Below are 16938 nucleotides of genomic sequence, written 5' to 3' on the forward strand. Positions count from 1 at the left end.
CTGCCTGACCCTTTCCTGGATGGGGTAACAGGTGCATAGCATTGGTGACAGACACAGGATTTTACACCTGTTTCAAACCCATTGAAACTGTGATTGTTGTCCTCTGTCACTAACAGACACGTTCACAAACTCTAACTTGAAGTGACAAAACTGTTTTTTTTTTTTAAATCTTTACGGGGCCTGAGATGAAATTTAGGAGGGCTTGAGCTTCTAGTCTTTTATGCGAAGCTTTAAAAACAAAAGTCCCAAACTTATAAATATTAAATCTAAATAACCACTCCAATTTGTCATCATACAGTCATAAACTAACTAACTATCTTTTGGTTTTGGAGCGCTGGCCGGATAAAACAAGCTATTTAATGACATCTTATTGGGGTTTAGTAAAATGGTTAACTGGAAAATAATCAGCAAATTAATTGATAATTATTACACAGATTGGTTTTTGTTATGATTTCTAAATGGATTCATGGATGTTTATCTTCGTTGAGCATCAGAGATCCCGACACTACTGTAAAGTGTGGGTTCAGCTGATTGTTGTGGTGTCTTAGTAACAATCTGTAAAGAAGGGATGTGACATTTGTGCGGGGTAAAAATATCACAGCCAATATTGAGATGCTGCCTATATCTGTGCATATTCGTATACTGTGCTCAACAATTGTACACAGACGCAAAGAAACCAGGATTCTCTTGTACATAAGGTGAATTTTGAAAAGTTGTATCATGGCATAAGAATTTAACACATTGCATGACTCATAGGGAGCAGCCTGTGCTCAGCCTATGTGTGAACAGAGATGGATTGCCAGGTGTACTTGTTAGAAATTCAGGGTGTTTAACTCTCTTCACTATTGCTGTGTAGGTGTGTGATGTTTATGCTGTATGCACATGTAGGAGTGTGTGTTAAGTGCCGGACCTGTTCACTCATGCTGTTAATGCCATCGGGCCCCAGCAGGTTCACGGCCTGCTTGACCAGGTCCGTCCGTCCGCAGTTGAGCATCCTGAAGCCCAAATCCTGCAAGAACTTGGCCTCTGTGGAGGCGGCATCCAGCTTTCTCGTAGCACAGAAACAATCCTCCGCTCTGCAGATGGTAACAGCAGATCCATTAGTGTGATGAAGTAGGAGCTTATCTCAGGAATGGATTTTGAGATCTGTGGATAAACACCTCTATTGCACACTGAAGGAAACTTCAAATGACAGCTCCTCTGCTTTCCCCAACTTAAAGTCTTGAATTTTATAAAATGAACTTGAACTTTACATGTTTATGTCAAATATTTCAAGCTCTTTGCATTCAAAGTCCATTCACTTTGCTTGCGTCTTAACTTTCTTGCCTTCCTAAAGTAGCTTTTCTCCAGGTAACGCCTTCGCTGTGACTCATTATTACTCATGCATGTTTCCCGTAAAGCCTCTTAATCCAAGCTGTGCGCAGCTGTCACAGCTGTCCTTTCCCACAGGGTCACAGAGGAACCGTTTTGTGATTTTTGTCAAATTTTACTTGACAATTATGCGACATGTATAATAAGATGTTAATTGGCAATTCACACCTCTTAGTGCTTCATTAATTATTTCTCTGCAGGTATTTGAGATGTGATTAGACTTTTAACCCACTGACACAAACACGACGTTGCCAAGTGAGTGGCTGGGTGACAAATATTGTACACGGCTACGTGCCTGCTGAGGTGTGTTTGTGAAGGCGAATAGAGACGAGAAAAGGGGAAGAGAGGGGGAAACAGGTGAGGGAGAAACATGCTGAGAGAAGATATATCCCCGAGTCACAAAGCCAGCCGACTGGCTGCTGCAGTCCATAAAAGAGGGACTTCATTTCGTAACTGCTGAGTCTCATGAACACACTTTTAAGATTGACACTGCAACAAGATTGCAGCCATGCTTGCAGCTCTGTGAAGCTGTATTTGAGCTAAATGCTAAAGTTACATGCTTGTGTTTAGCAGATTTAATGTTATCCACCCTAGTTCAGCATATAAGCATGCTAACATAGGTTAATTAGTAATAAACACCAAAATCATGTAAAGCTCCTGCTATCAAAGTTATATAGGGAGCGATCAATCAGTACCAGGAAGTGGAAATTTACTGATGATACATGACAATACAAAACTTTATTTATACACATTCATTAGCATGCTTTTGTATATTTTGTATTGAATATAGCTTTGACGTAATCACTGTTTCTCTGTATGTCAGTGTGGATATCTGGCTTGCATGTTATAATACGTTCCAGTCCAAAAGAGGGCTTTATAGATTTGTAGAAAACATTTTTTGGGGGGGAAGAATCTATGCCCTAAGAGATTTCTGAGTTATGCTGCTGGGCTTATGGGCTAAATGTTATGATGATTAAACACTTCCAGAAGCAAGGACTTACTCCATCTTCACTCACTGAAGTTTATCTAAACCTGTGGGATTATTTCCGCCTCAAGAGCAGCTTGCCTGTTGCTTTGTCATAAGCATCACATCCTTACTTTATTTGTCGTGGTTCACAGTCCACACCAGGGAGCAGCAGCCTGGCGGCCTGCCTCACGTCGTCGCTGTCCACAGAGAAGCTTCGTCGATGCTCGGTGTGAGCGACAGCCACCCGGATCCACTCCATCAGCGGAGGCAGTACCAGGAACGGCCTACATCAAATGTGCAAATCATATCCAACTCGGTGAAACTTAAAGGAATGTAAAATGCCCTTATCCACAAGCAATAAGGATTCAAATAATGATAAAAAAACTAAACAATGTACCCTTTAAGTATGAAGAGGTTTTTAAAAAAACTGAAAAATGATTTTAAAAGCACCTGAAAGTTTATAGATTTCTTACCATGACTGATGGGATCGCACATACACACACTATTTTCTACCAAAGTTAGAGCAGTTTGGGTTATTTTATATGACAGACTCTGTGCTCTTTCTGCTTGTTTGAAATGGAATGGGTCTCCGTTGTTAAAAAAGGTGACATACAGTACCAGTCAGTTTTTGTTTTTTTTATCCACACCTGACGACAGTTGATTGGTCTGATCAAACCACACCTACACTGTCCTAATGAAGTAAAGTTGTCTTAAATTCGTTATAAGTGATCCCTTACTTATAAGTGAAACCTTCAGATGTTTTTGTTTTCATGAGTGTAATGTTCCAGAAAAAATACTTCTGATTTCAGTTTTCAGGGAATTTAACCTACTAAACCTAAGCTATAGCATGTGTGATGCTGTGCAAATAGTAGGTAATTATATAACATGAAAAAGTGTTTTATATAAAAATAAACATACATATTGAAATGATATGCAATATGAAGAACACATTGTGTTTTAATTGTGTATAACAAAACGCACACAAAAAAGATCTGAAGAAGGCTATAAAAGAGAAAAAAATTGATACATTTACCAATGCAGATACACAAAATGTTACATGCCATATTATTATATAAAGTTTCATGATTAATGTGACCTGTGTCACATATATTTAATGTATTTTACCTAATCCTTTGAAACCCATTTCTGCTTTATTCACCTTTCAAATAAATTCACTTAATAGAGATTCTAGTCCAACACTGATAGCACACACACTAATTAAAGATGCCCCTTACAGATAACTGTCAAGGCGGCTATACTAAATCAATATTTATAATTTATAACTTAGCTAGTCCAGAACAGAGATCTAGATGCTACACCCTCCCTAAATGCTGTTATTACATTCTTTAATCAAAATCAGTAATGGGTCTTGGCTGGCTGACATGTTCATATATCATCATTTTTTTTTCAGGACCAGTGTTTGTGTGTATGTGTGTGTGTGTGTGTGTGTGTGTGTGTGTGTGTGTGTGTGTGTGCGCGTGTAGTCTCTAATCACATAACCTGTAAATCACCTTAACTCTCTTTCTCTCATAGACTCTCATGTTGTTCTGTCTGCTGTTTAATTTTTCCCCTCACAGTGCTCAACAGCAGCAACGTGCAGGTAAGTCATCAGCCATTTAACCCCTTTAGATCACTAACACAAGCAGACTGAACTGTTCATATATACATATTAAAAATATAATTTGAGGAAAATAAAGTTAATTGCTTTCTTCATGAGAGTTATACAAAATAAAACTTTATTGTTTCCCTGGACTTCATTGAGTTCTTAGATCTACATTATTGCTACGAGCGACACTGGCAGTGTGCCTTAACTATATCCTCCTCATTCACAATAAGTATCCTCTCATAAAAAATACTCCTTTTCTCTACTTTGTATTAGTGAACTAATGACAAACAGGACAGCCTTGGTACCAGGCGGGTCATTGGTAGATCAAGACCATTCAATCATTTCAAAAATCACTTTCACTAGCTTCTCATTAAGAAAATCATAAAACAAAAATTTTATGAACTCAACTATTAAGTACTTTTAGCAACAAATGTACTTATTGTACAAGAAACATTAATTATGGTAGAGTTGGGAATAAATCTCACAAGATCTCAGTTTAGATGATAAGACAGATTTTTCCTTTCAGGCTTTTAGGACCATGAAGCAGTCTCAGATGCACATTAGAAAACCTTAAAACAAATGGGCTTATTTTATGTGATAGTCAACTAAATCATATTAAGAATCCATCAGCAAAGGTCCCCGAAGAGCTTTATTCCCTTATGACCCTCTGGCAACCATAATTCCTCAAAAGAATGATTTAAACAGAAGAACGTTCCCAGCTGAGAGAAACCATTTGGGACTGTTACATTTACCATGTATGCAGCTGCCTGGTCCTTCTGTAATTTAGCTGTGAGCACATGTTTAGTTAAAGCAGCAGCTTTTAGATATTGACACGCTGTGTTTGACTAGTCTCCTTTTTGTGTGAATCTGTTTTTTATCCAGCAACCAAAGCTATCCTTGTCTGTACACCTACAGGCTGCCAGGAATTTGAACTCTGGCAAGGTTTTTTTAAAAGCACGGGTCTCCGCTGCTGTTTACCAGTTGGCTGAGTAATGTGTTATTCAGACCTCCTGCCTTTTCCCTCTGATGTTTCCTTCCCCCTGAAGGACATATCTACTGTTCTAGGTTTGCAAAAGACAAAGGCTCAGTCTGGAATGAAACATTGATGATGATGTTATCCATCGATACAAACAGAGGGACTACACCCAGGATATATGGATATATTATGAACCGTAATCAACTGCAGCTCTGTTACCATTTTAAATTCCTCAAGATTTGTAACCTTTCTTACAAACTTCAAAAATTTGGAGCCATAAACCAATTTTCCTCTCTTAACGTCAGGTAAAAGGTGTAAAAGTAATTTCAATTTCACTTAATTTCCCTTTACAAAGACTTGTAAAGAGGCTTCAACAAAACAACCCTAGAAGGGTTCATCTCATTAAAACATATTCTCCCTCCCTCTCACCTCGACATGTTACATAGGCTCTTTCTACTTCTCTTCAACCTTTCAGCAGAATGCTAAATAGAGGATTTTCTCTCCGAGGACCCGAGAGGATGCTGACATGTCACTCCGCCTGACATTCCTTATGCTCCCTCAGGGTTGTCAGGAAAGAGACTTATCTCCACAGAGTGGAGGAAATATGTTGGGAATTCTGTCCATCCGTCCATCCAAATGAAGGCCCTCTGGTTCCCATCAATCTGCTCAATGTCTAGGGAGGTGTCAGCGCTGACCAGCCCACGCAGCATCTTACATCAGGATTACTTGTGGGGTGAAAATCTTGTGCAAAAAAGTAGGACTGTCTGTACTAACCTTTTATACCAACTGACAATATTCTAGCCACTAACTGACAGAGGCAATACGGTTGAAAGGACACATGCGTCTACCTATCAAGACGGAAAGCTTTTACAGTGTGTGGAACGTTTTTGCGATTGGATTTCAACTTACACAAACATTTCTCAGAGATAAAAATCATCATACTGCTTGATTAAAGCTTGATGAGTGGAGGCAAAAGACAACAAATCTTAGAATACAAGTTAGCCAAGTGTAATTCTTTGCTTTTTTGCAAACTTGACCAACAACCTAAGTTTCCCGTAACTTAAACCAACCCCAGCAGTCCCATGTGCCAGACTCTGTATCAGTATGTGACTGACAGCCAATGACTAAGCGGGAGTGAGAACAGGTTGACGTCACACATACGTGGCCATATTTGTTTCCTTACAGTACAGTGTGTGACTCAAACATCTCACATTTACCAACAAAACGTACAGCGACAATCAAAAAACGTGCAAAACATTTCCTGACCGTCTTGCCAACCTGTTTACATTTCTACATCAATGTACGCTGTAACGGTTTCTCACTCTGATGTTGCTGAAGCAGCTGCTGTTTCAATCCTGGCTCTCTGCAACGGGCAGCAACAGTTTCCCTTTTTATTTTTAAAGAACTATACAAAAACTATTTTTTTGTAACTTTCTCTGTCTCCCGTAACTTCACTGCAACAAACAAAAAGCTCGATCAACATTTTGGGCAGCAACAATCTAAAAAAAAAGTTTGCGATATCCTGGAGGGACTGACTTAACCCATTTATTGTCTTAACTTTCGGGACCCTCTTGTTTCCCTTGGGACAAATTGACCCGTGACTAATTTGGGGTTTTAAAACAATTCTGAAATAAAATTTTACTTCATAATCTATTAACAATTATTGTCTTTATCTCAATTTCAAACATTTGAGATAAGTAATATGTTTAGGGAAGGCAATCAGTCTCTATCAGAACACAATTAAAAATGAAAGTGGGATTCGGTTTTTGTCATAAGTTTATAATTCATGTTAAAAATCCACTATGTGATCATTCTTATCTTGAAAAAAACATAAGAGGTCATATCCAGAATAATGTTCTATACGGAGTCAGGAATACATGTCAATCACAGAAAATAAGCTAAGGCCGTTGATTTTCAGGTAGAAAATATGTAACTTGTACCATTTTTCTTCTTGTAAAAATTTGAAACGGGTCAATTTGACCAGAATCCCATACAAAGCACTATGTATGGGATTTCAAATTTCACAATGCCTGATTATGGCCAAAATAATAATCACGATTATTTTGATCAACATTGTGATCACGATTATTCTCACGATTATTTGTTGATTTTTACCAAAATAAATGTAATTGTCACATAGGCTGTTTATAACTTCTTCCACATCCATATTATGTTACATTCTTCTTATATTGAAGTTGTATGTTGTACATACATACAGCTGCAACACGTGTAAATGAAAATTAGCTATCTGAAATAAATAGGTAGGATATTTGTTTTTGTTTTTAACAATAACTGATTAAAAGAATTAGGGAGAGAGGGGGAGTGCGATGGACGTACTCACAGAGCAACGGCTGATTGTTATGATAGGATTCAGCACAGGTTGAATGGCGGGTACACATGTCGTGTGTATGAAATGTCCGTATAATCACTGCGCTGCATTTTTATGAACTTTGATATTCTGGCCATGGGTCACATCTCTGGCCCAGGTCCAGCAGTTCTGTCTCACATACTGTTACTCTACAAACTGAAGTTAGTTGCATTCAATAACTTCTCCTGTGCTCTTCATCGTGGCCGCCGCGATATCAGTTACCCGTGGAAACTGGTACAAATACAGGTTTGCCCCTCATACTTAACAATATACAGCTGAGTTAATAACAATTAAAAAATGTAGACAAATGTCAGAAGTGTGGACCGGCGCTGTGTGGCTTGACTGCATGGAGAGTAAGAGGAGAGAGAGTAGAGGAGAGATCCAACACAGGCTCAGCTTTACAAAAGAAATGTGTCATGTAACGCAAAATTAAACCATATCCCTATAAACAACATTGCAGCAGATGCGAGGACATTAGCACCAGTGCGTCCTAGAGGAGCTAACAGCTAACAGACGCTAACTAGCCCCGACTACCACTGCTCACTGCTGTTGTCTGAAAAAAAACTCAGACAGGACAAAATGTGGCGTTTACTGGTAAACTGGTAAACCTTGAAACAGACGTATAACAAACTGCTATCTGTTGAATTTTCCTCCCGTTACTCTGTCCTCTGTGACTGTCTACATCTACAAACTAAGCTGCGCAATGCAGGGAACAACTGACTGGCACATGAGCAGACGGATTCATGGAGCGGTAGATGCGTTATGCAAAAAACCCGGAGCGTTCTATGAAATTATGTTTAAAAAAAAAAATCGCTTGATCAAGTCAAAATCGTGATCAATATTCCATTAATTGTGCAGCCCTAATACAAGGGTTAAATGCTTGCTGAGGCTTGTGCCATTGTCCAAATGCAGTAAAGAAAGGCTGCTATCTGTTGCCTAAACTGATCCTTTGTGCACAGGCAAACTGTTTAAAAATGTTCAGGTAATCCTTGACAACTGGTAGAGTATGGACACATCACGTGACTGTGTCATATTTACCAAGTATTTGTGTCTGGGTAGTCAAAGTTAGTGGTGGATCTGGTAAATCGCTTAAAATTTGCCAATAAAAAAGCTACATCAGTGTCATATGGTAGCCAGACATATCGTAAAAGCCAGTATGTTACTGGCCTTCCTCATTCTCCTGGCTCCCCGCTCTGCTCATTCTGCCCACCTGTCTGCAATCAGCTCATCAGTTCTCCCAAGCTGTGTCCGAAAAAATTACCTATAACGGAAATAGCCATTTTGAAGTGATGTTTGAATTATCCGTGGTTAATTTCATTCACCATATAGTCCACTATAAAATGCCCACAATGGCGCATGCCGGCTGCAAAGTGACACGCGAGCGAGCTCCAAATCACTTTTAACTACTGTCAACTACTCTTCTATACCCCTGCATCAACTAGCCTATGCAATGAGAATCTACTCCTTTTATGTCTGTGTCTTATTCGGTTGCATGTTTTCATCCAAAAATTGAGTTTTACATCGTTATCAGAGCTGAATATTTGATGACTGCAGTGTTGTATTTTATGTAGTCTGGATTTTGGTGTTTTCAGTGCTCATTTAAAAGGGTTCTTAATCTGGTTCTTCAAGTAAATTGTAGCACACCATAGTCATCTTTATTAAATACTGGATAAAACGTCATTTTTCACATCTCCATTCTTCTCATTCCAGGCCAACAGGCCCTAATCCAGAACCTGCTCAACAATAAAAACTATTATCTTATCACCAAACCCTGCCCATGCCCTGCATATGGGTCGCTCCTGTGTTCATAACACAGTGTTTGCAGTCTATTACGCTACAAAAACAACATACTGTATTTGCCAGTTGACTGTCAAGTGCTGAAATGAAATATCGCCCCTCATAAGCGCCTGAACGCACCAGTAATTTTTGTCTCTGTGTGGGTACACCATATAATTTCGGGGCGGAGCTGCAGGACCCTCCATGATTGTGTCCTTCGTTACACAAATGAAACGGGAAACAGCTTTTGTCTTAACCTACTGAGCTTTAACTCAACCTATGAGATTATTTCTGACTGGTAAAATTCTATTCCGTTTCCACACTGAGTTGGTTTGTTTGAGTTCTAACCCAAAGACCATCTGATTTTAACCCTACTAGTCTGCTTTCACACTTGTTTATAGTCTCCTACTTTATGACATAAGTGTAGTTATCATAGAGCAACTGTTCAACCCCATTGTTGAGAAATAATGTCCTGCACACAGGGAAACTAGAGAGACAGTTACAGTAAGAACCACTGAAGAGAACGGAATAGTCTGTGCTGCATGTTTTGCTTCTCTACTAGGACAAAATGTATTATTTTATCTTTCCTGTGTTCCTGCTCGCAAATCAAGAAGGCCACCGATGATGCTATCCATGCAAACATGAAGCTTTCTTCAGTAACAGTACGGATGACAGAGAAGACTTTACCTCAAATGTAACCAATCTGGGACCAACATGTGTATGTTCAAAGGTTGTATTAGTCGTGCAACAGAAAACTCAGATTCAACAGATAGTCTAGCTAACTGTCTCGATTTACCATGCAGACATCTGAGGAGAAGTTAACCATAGTCCTTACAAATCGACCAGAGTTTAAAATTACAACACATAGAAAGAGGAAGGTAATGGACATCCAAAAACTGACATCTGAATAAAATGACATCATGCGGAGTTTACAGCAGAACGAGAGCAATCCCGGAAGGGGAACGTCCTGGATATAGACCAGGCAAACGGTTTCTGGATTTGGGCTAAACTAAAAGTGTGAAAGCAGCATCATGTCCATACCTCTCAGTCTGTAAAGTGACTTTGGATGGCTCAACGTTGGGGTTCTCCCACTCCATCTGTGGACAGTGCATGAAGTAACACAGTGTGTAGAGGGCCTCAGGCTCCCAGTGCACTGTGATGTTGGTGGTCTTCTGGTGGACGGGAGTCCCGTTGCTGGGGTTCTTGATGTGCAGGGGTTGGAGGTGGTGCATGGCCCGGGATACCAGATCACCTGCCAGGAATTTTTCATACATGAGAAAAGATTTCACCAACATAATGGGATGAGGAATAGGGGAAATAAAAATGACAGGAATATGATATCAATAAAGATAATAACATTGTGTAGTATGCTGAGGAAAGATCTAGTCATTATAACAAAGTCCTACGCATTACTCTCAGAGCACAAATTCAGTTTCTTCACCACTCCTTTGTCATGGGAGTAATCGCAACACTGCTGGGATCAAGTGGATACTCACTCCTTCAATCGCTCATTCTCTGATTCACCGTCATAAACATATACCCACACAGTCCTTAGTGAGTGGGAAAATCTGCCTTGAAATGTTAGGCACGTCGTGCTCCTCTCAGTAAATCACTTAGGACTCAGAGCTCTTTTCTATCCTCGATTTATCTTAGCTCTTATTTCTCTGTTTTTCTTCCAGTTTTCGTACACGAGTCATGGGAAAACTACAATATCTGTGTCAGTCTGAGTTTGCAAAATGTCAAATGAATCTGGGAAGCATTTTTAGGCCTTGTGAGGTACCTGCCGTAAGAAGTGTGATTGTGGGCTAGTAGGACAGACAGATGCATCAGGGATAATCATAGACTGGGGATACTCTAGATTGTTTTGAGAACCTTTACCATTGTTTCTATACTGAGTGATCAAATGTGAAAAGTTAGAAGATCAACCAGGTCATACACAAACCAACAGGTTTGTGATGGAGTCAGAGTTAGTAATGCAGTGTGATCTTATTTTGACAGAGTGAGGTGTTTTTGGTCGCGCCAACGTCATTTTTAAGTTGACATGGAATCTGCAGCAGCATTTGCTTGGAACATTGAAGTTACCATTCTTTTTACACTGATCGAAGAAATACTGCGATTAAAGTCTCTCAAGTCACTCAAGTCTGTTAAATCCCTCTAGCAACTGGTTAGCCTAGCAAAACATGGGCAGTTAGCATAATGTCATTTTTTTAATGCACAAGACAAAATGTGCTTTAGAGCTGGTAGTCGGATTTTGTAAATTTTATGCCAGCCCAGCTGTTTGCCCCTGTTACCAATCTTTGTCCTAAGCTAAGATGACCTTCTCCTGGCTCCAACTTAACATCTAATGGACAGATAAATAGATTGTTCTGGAACCAGGCTACTATGTTCCCAGAAATTATAAAAAATATAACCATAACGGCCAAAAATATTAACAAAAGTAAAAATAATTAGTGTAGCTGCCTTGTAATTTGCCTCTGATCCAAAATTAAATTGGTTCTTCCTTTGCCCATGCTTCAGCCTTCCACTAAGTTTCATGAAAATTGGTAGTTTTTCCGTACTCCTGCTGAAAGACAGACAAACCAACAAAGTGAACTGCAAACAAAGTCCTTGGTGGAGGTAGTAATTAGATACAAACTGCAATATGCTGCAATGATGCTTTATGTACATTGTAGGGACAGAAGTATTTTCACACTTTCACACATTAGGGCTTGCATAAAGGTTGAGAATAGGCAGAGTGTGCATAATTGAGGCTGCATGAATCATAAAAAGGTTGTTTAGAAAAGCCTTAATTCAATTTATTCATGATGGAGGACATCTTGTTATATTTTTCCCAACATCACATGAAAAACCTTATAACCAAACAGATCTCTGTTAAACGTCCCATGGCATGAACATTTCACTTTATGAGGTTTTTTAACATTAAGATGAGTTCCCACAGCCTGCCTATGGTCCCCCAGTGGTTAGAAAATGGTAATAGATGTAAAGCGAGCCCTGGGTATCCTGCTCTGCTTTTGAGAAAATGAAAGCTCAGATGGGCCGATCTGGACTCTTATGACGTCATTAGGGGAAGGTTGCCTTCCCTTTCTCTGTTCTGCCGGCCCAGAGAATTTGGCCCGCCTATGAGAAAGAGAGAGACATCATTGCTTTCAAACAAGCGAAGCATGGTGTCCTAAGGAAAGTTAATTGATGGACTGGCTCTAGTGGCTGTAAGTCTGCACCAAGTTTAATGTTTGGCAGACTTCAAGTATGGTATTAGGGGACCACTATGGTGTCTATAAAAGCATCCAAAAAGCACCATGTCATTGGACCTTTAAAACTACACAGGCAGAGATTAAGTAAACCTTAATTCAAGGCAGAGAACAGAGAACATGTTCTGCTTTTTGTCTTAGATGAATGTTATCAATTGCTTTTGGTATGAACCCAGTTCAAGCCGTGAATTTCAAAGTCTGAGATCCAAAAGGTGTGTGATATTGAGGAAGATTTTCATCGCTGACATTTAGAGAGTCTTAATTCTCTGATTCGAGATTTTGGCAGCTTCACAGCAGTTTAACGATGAGGTAATTAGTGATGACTTCATAGAGAGGGAAATACTGCAGTATTAGGCTGCAGTGTTGATTTCTCTAACTGCATCCATGAGCAATATGTGGTTAAAACAATATATGTGAAAGTCTGAAGCTATGAGCAGCAACGCTCACAGTAAACACATCACAGCACAACACACATCTTCTCTTTGATCCTGTTTTGATTGTTTGTTACAAAAATTACCCAGTCTGAGGAATTTTGGGCTGTTTTGAAACCTCATTGCTTAGACAGAATGACACGGTACGAGTGCGCTCCAAGGTTCTCCATTTGTTAGACTAAAGGCCCCTGACAGAGTTCACAGGAAGCCAGACGTAAACAGAGCCCGATGCTCACAGTTTGCACTCCTGCTCCAGGGAGCCTCATAGACAGTTATCTAGAAAGAATCAAATACATCAATACATATCCATGGGAATTATACAATACTGTTGAAGTGATGGCCGGGTAGGACTCCTATCTCCAGGTATGACATATTAAAAAAACATGATTAGGAATGCAGCTCCTAAAGGGGCTTGGTGCAGACCAAAAAAATCATGATAAGACGTGCGACTGAGGAAGATGTGACCTACAGCCAGTGCTACAGTTGTTTCTGACTTTCAAGAATTATTATAGTTTGGTTTAAAGTTATTGGGATGTTTCTAAAAAACTACCATCTCAAATCCGCATCTTAATATGATTGCTGGGCTACTACATGAACTCCACCTTTTCTGCACACGTTTTGGTGATTAAACATTAGAAATTGATGCAATTCGTGTTTTGTCTGAGCTCCTCTGACTGGTTTGAAAAGAGTTAATCACATACTTCTGTGGACTAATAATAACATTTTAATCCAAATCTGATGACAGTTGGGAGGGGTGTTTGTCTACCAAATCAATCAAACCACATCCACATAGATCAGCTGAGCTTTTGAGTGCTAAATACTAAAAAAATCTATCAATACTTTAACTTTGATTGTTGCTTATTTAATCATGAACATTACATCATGAACATCTTTTTTTTTTTTTTAGATTATTTGTTGGGCGTTTTATGGCCATAAATCGAGAGGATAGCTTGTAGACAGGATAGGGAAGAGAAAAAAGGGACAACATGCAACAAAGGGCCACGGGTCGGCTTTGAATTCAGGCCGCTACAAAGGCGTCAGCCTACATCTGATCTTATTGAGAAAAGAAGCCAAGGTTTTAGTGGCTCAAAATGAGAAAAACTGATTAAGAATTTCTGTACAATGTAGCCAGCTACAGTCCTTAACCTTAAACAGACCATGGAGGTAATCATTAAAAGCAACAATCATTACTTGCAGCTACACTGTGCACCTTTTTGCTATGCTGGATTGGTACTCAGTAGCATTTAGCTTGAAACATCATTTAGACAAATTCATTCAGCACAGAAAACCTTTCCACTGCAGGGAGTCAGGTAGTCCCCATGCTACTCACTGCAAGTTTACGCAGTGTGCAACTGGCATGAATATTGAAAGGGAGTGAGATAAAGATTAAGGAGATCAAACAAAAAGGACGGAATATGCATTTACATTACAGAACCCCAGGTACTCAGTGGGAAAACGATATGAACTAACCACTAAACACACAACAGAGAAACACTAAGTTCAAGAACTGACAATGCTCCCCGAGGTTAGCGGATCTTTCTGAGCATACACAGAACTCTACAACCACAACATGTCTATAAAAAAAAGACAAAATCTAGCTTATTACTACAACAACAAAACAGTCAGCCACCATTCAAATGTTTAAAGCATCGCTGTCCCTCTGAGCTAAAAGCCAGCTAATAATCTTTCTAAGCTTTCTTTGCCGTCATTAATTGTTCTTGTGACTTTGGTTCTGTCAGCAGGACAACATTTGCTCCAGACTCCTTTGTTGTAATTATCTAAGCAAAAATCCTATGGGGTTCATGCTTCATCTCATTTGAATTAATCATAGGGGACAGCTTAGTGTCTTCCTTTTCTCCCAGCCAAGTCCGGACTCATTAAAGAGCAGAACTTTGTTCCTTTTTCCCTAAACAAAAATGGTGAAACAGCACAGAGCGGTAACTCCCTGCTATAATGAAATGTCAACACTGTAAATTCTGTCTTACATAAGCTGCAGACCCTGTACTCTTGTCTTTCGCTACTACATTAAAACAACTACATAAGAAGTAATGTTTTCACGTTTCATCTAATAATTTTCCTGTAACAAGATGAAAGTAACCTCTGATTCCACAAAAGCAAAACTTTAACAAGACTAAGAGTCTCAGTGAGGTTTATTCTTTTTACTCTTATAATGTTACCACACTGCACATAGCTGTAAATACTGTATAAATCTGTCTACTTGGTTTATACAGAATATCCATATTTTATTGTTTTTTATTATATATTCTGCTAATACACAGCAAATGTCCATATAATTCTTACTACTATTATGATCTCACTGCTACTATGTTGCACATATCTGTACATGTTGTTCATACATTTTTACATTTACATTTATTTATTTACATTTATTCTGCTCTTATAGCACTGCAATATATTTCTTGTCCTGCCTATGCACCACCTGTCTATATTTGAATATCACATTGCACTTTTCTGCTTTTTTGCACTTATGGTTAGACGCAGACTGCCTTTTGTTTCCCTGTACTTGACTCTACACTATGGCAGTAAAGTTAAATCGAATCTAATCTAATATATTTAAGCACAGCAGTGCTACTGTAAATGCTAATGCTAGCATGGCAACATGCTTATAGAGACAATGTTAGCATGCTGATGTTTAGTAGGAATAATTGTCACCATGTTCACCGTCCTATTCTTGCATGCTAACATTTGCTAATTAGCACTGATTACAGCTGAGGCTTATGTAATTAGTTTTTGGTTATAAAACCAAACTATTGAAGACTGAACATTCTGACCCGAGGATGTCACTAGATGAAAGGTTATATTGTTATAAAGTTATCACTATTCATCCTAAGGGGAATATAAATGTGCAAACCAAATTTAACGGCAAAATAATCCAATAGCTGTTGAGATATTTTAATCAAAACCACAAATATCAACTTCACTTGGGCAATCACCAGACTTAGTAGGACACATCTTCTGAGGACAAAGTTCATGCTAATCCACCTGCATTTTGAGATATTTCAGCATTCAAACATGTAGTTTCACTTATTTGCACTTACCACGGCTCAACTGAATCTTTTTGACGTCAACTTTAATGTTTTCTCCTCTCAGTGTTAGAATATTGGGCCAGGTTAATGTTTCTCTTTTAAAGTTAAGATTGCTTTTAAAACATACTTCACATTGCAGTATGTATTTTCTAGGTATCAGTGTACTCCTACTCTGCAACAGGAACAACAAAGCACTATGTAATTATGTGCTCATAACGAGAAGCCAAAGAATGTGGTTGATAACTATTGAATAATTATTGTACTTACTGAACTGTGTGTTAACTTTGACGGAGAGTAACTGAACTGTGATAATACCAATCTTACCAGGGACCATTTGATCCGATTTTACAATAGAAATTGCACTTGAAATTATTAGGGATGTAACCCCACTTTGAGTATGCAATGTTTCTGTTTTGCATAAGAAAAAAAAATGGTTACCAATTTTAAATTGAACACATTCAACTCTACACTGTCTTGGACTGTCCATGCACACAGGTCTTGGTGTGGAATGTGTAAAGATTACACCCATTTAAATGTCTTTAGGGTGTTAACCTAGGCATATTTAGAAAATTTGTAATGAAAACAAAAATTCTGACGAGGTTTCTAAAGTACTTACAGTACATGTATAAATTATATGAACAGATGTGATTGTCAAGTGTTTCTAGAGCACATTGCCCACGATGGAAATAGTCAGCAAACAAGCTTGTAATTCAAGCAGACAAAGTGCGGTGAGCCAACTTCTTGTCAAATGTGAACGAAGATTATCACGGTGAGACAACTATTGTGTTCCCTAATGGAGGACTGAGATGGAAGATTGCTCTGCTATCCTGTGACACACTGTCATGGTCTATAGCTTCCCGGGGGCAGGGCCGAGGACATTTAATCATCACTTGGTAATACGACCGATTCGGAGCTCTGCCTTTGGGGCAAATTAGCAATTTCATTCATAGTTCATCAACTATTAATCACAGTCAATCACAGGACGTGTCATCTTCAACTCAGAACTAGCAGATACTTTGTGGGAATTAATCACCAGTAGACCTATATAATATGGGACATGTGAAGGGAGGTCAGTGATAATGTAAGTGTTTGAATATACATTGAGAGATGCAGTACAGTAGCTGCTTTTCAGACTGTGTGTGTGTGTA

The 16938-nt window shown here is 38.9% G+C and overlaps 1 protein-coding gene across 3 annotated transcripts in view; it reads right to left on the reverse strand.

Annotated features, from left to right (window-relative positions):
- LOC117938726 (ankyrin repeat and BTB/POZ domain-containing protein BTBD11-A) overlaps positions 1–16938 on the reverse strand; it is a 156978-nt gene that overhangs the window by 20929 nt on the left and 119111 nt on the right. For all 3 annotated transcript variants that reach the window (XM_034863565.1, XM_034863564.1, XM_034863566.1), the window contains exons 3-5: positions 10106–10316; positions 2470–2622; positions 911–1076 (exon numbers count right to left, since the gene is read on the reverse strand). In XM_034863565.1, the coding sequence (XP_034719456.1) occupies positions 911–1076; positions 2470–2622; positions 10106–10316 (530 nt within the window). The remainder of the gene's footprint in view (positions 1–910; positions 1077–2469; positions 2623–10105; positions 10317–16938) is intronic.

This window comes from Etheostoma cragini, chromosome 23 (genome assembly GCF_013103735.1).
Source record: "Etheostoma cragini isolate CJK2018 chromosome 23, CSU_Ecrag_1.0, whole genome shotgun sequence".
In the NCBI taxonomy this organism is placed as follows: Eukaryota; Metazoa; Chordata; class Actinopteri; order Perciformes; family Percidae; genus Etheostoma; species Etheostoma cragini.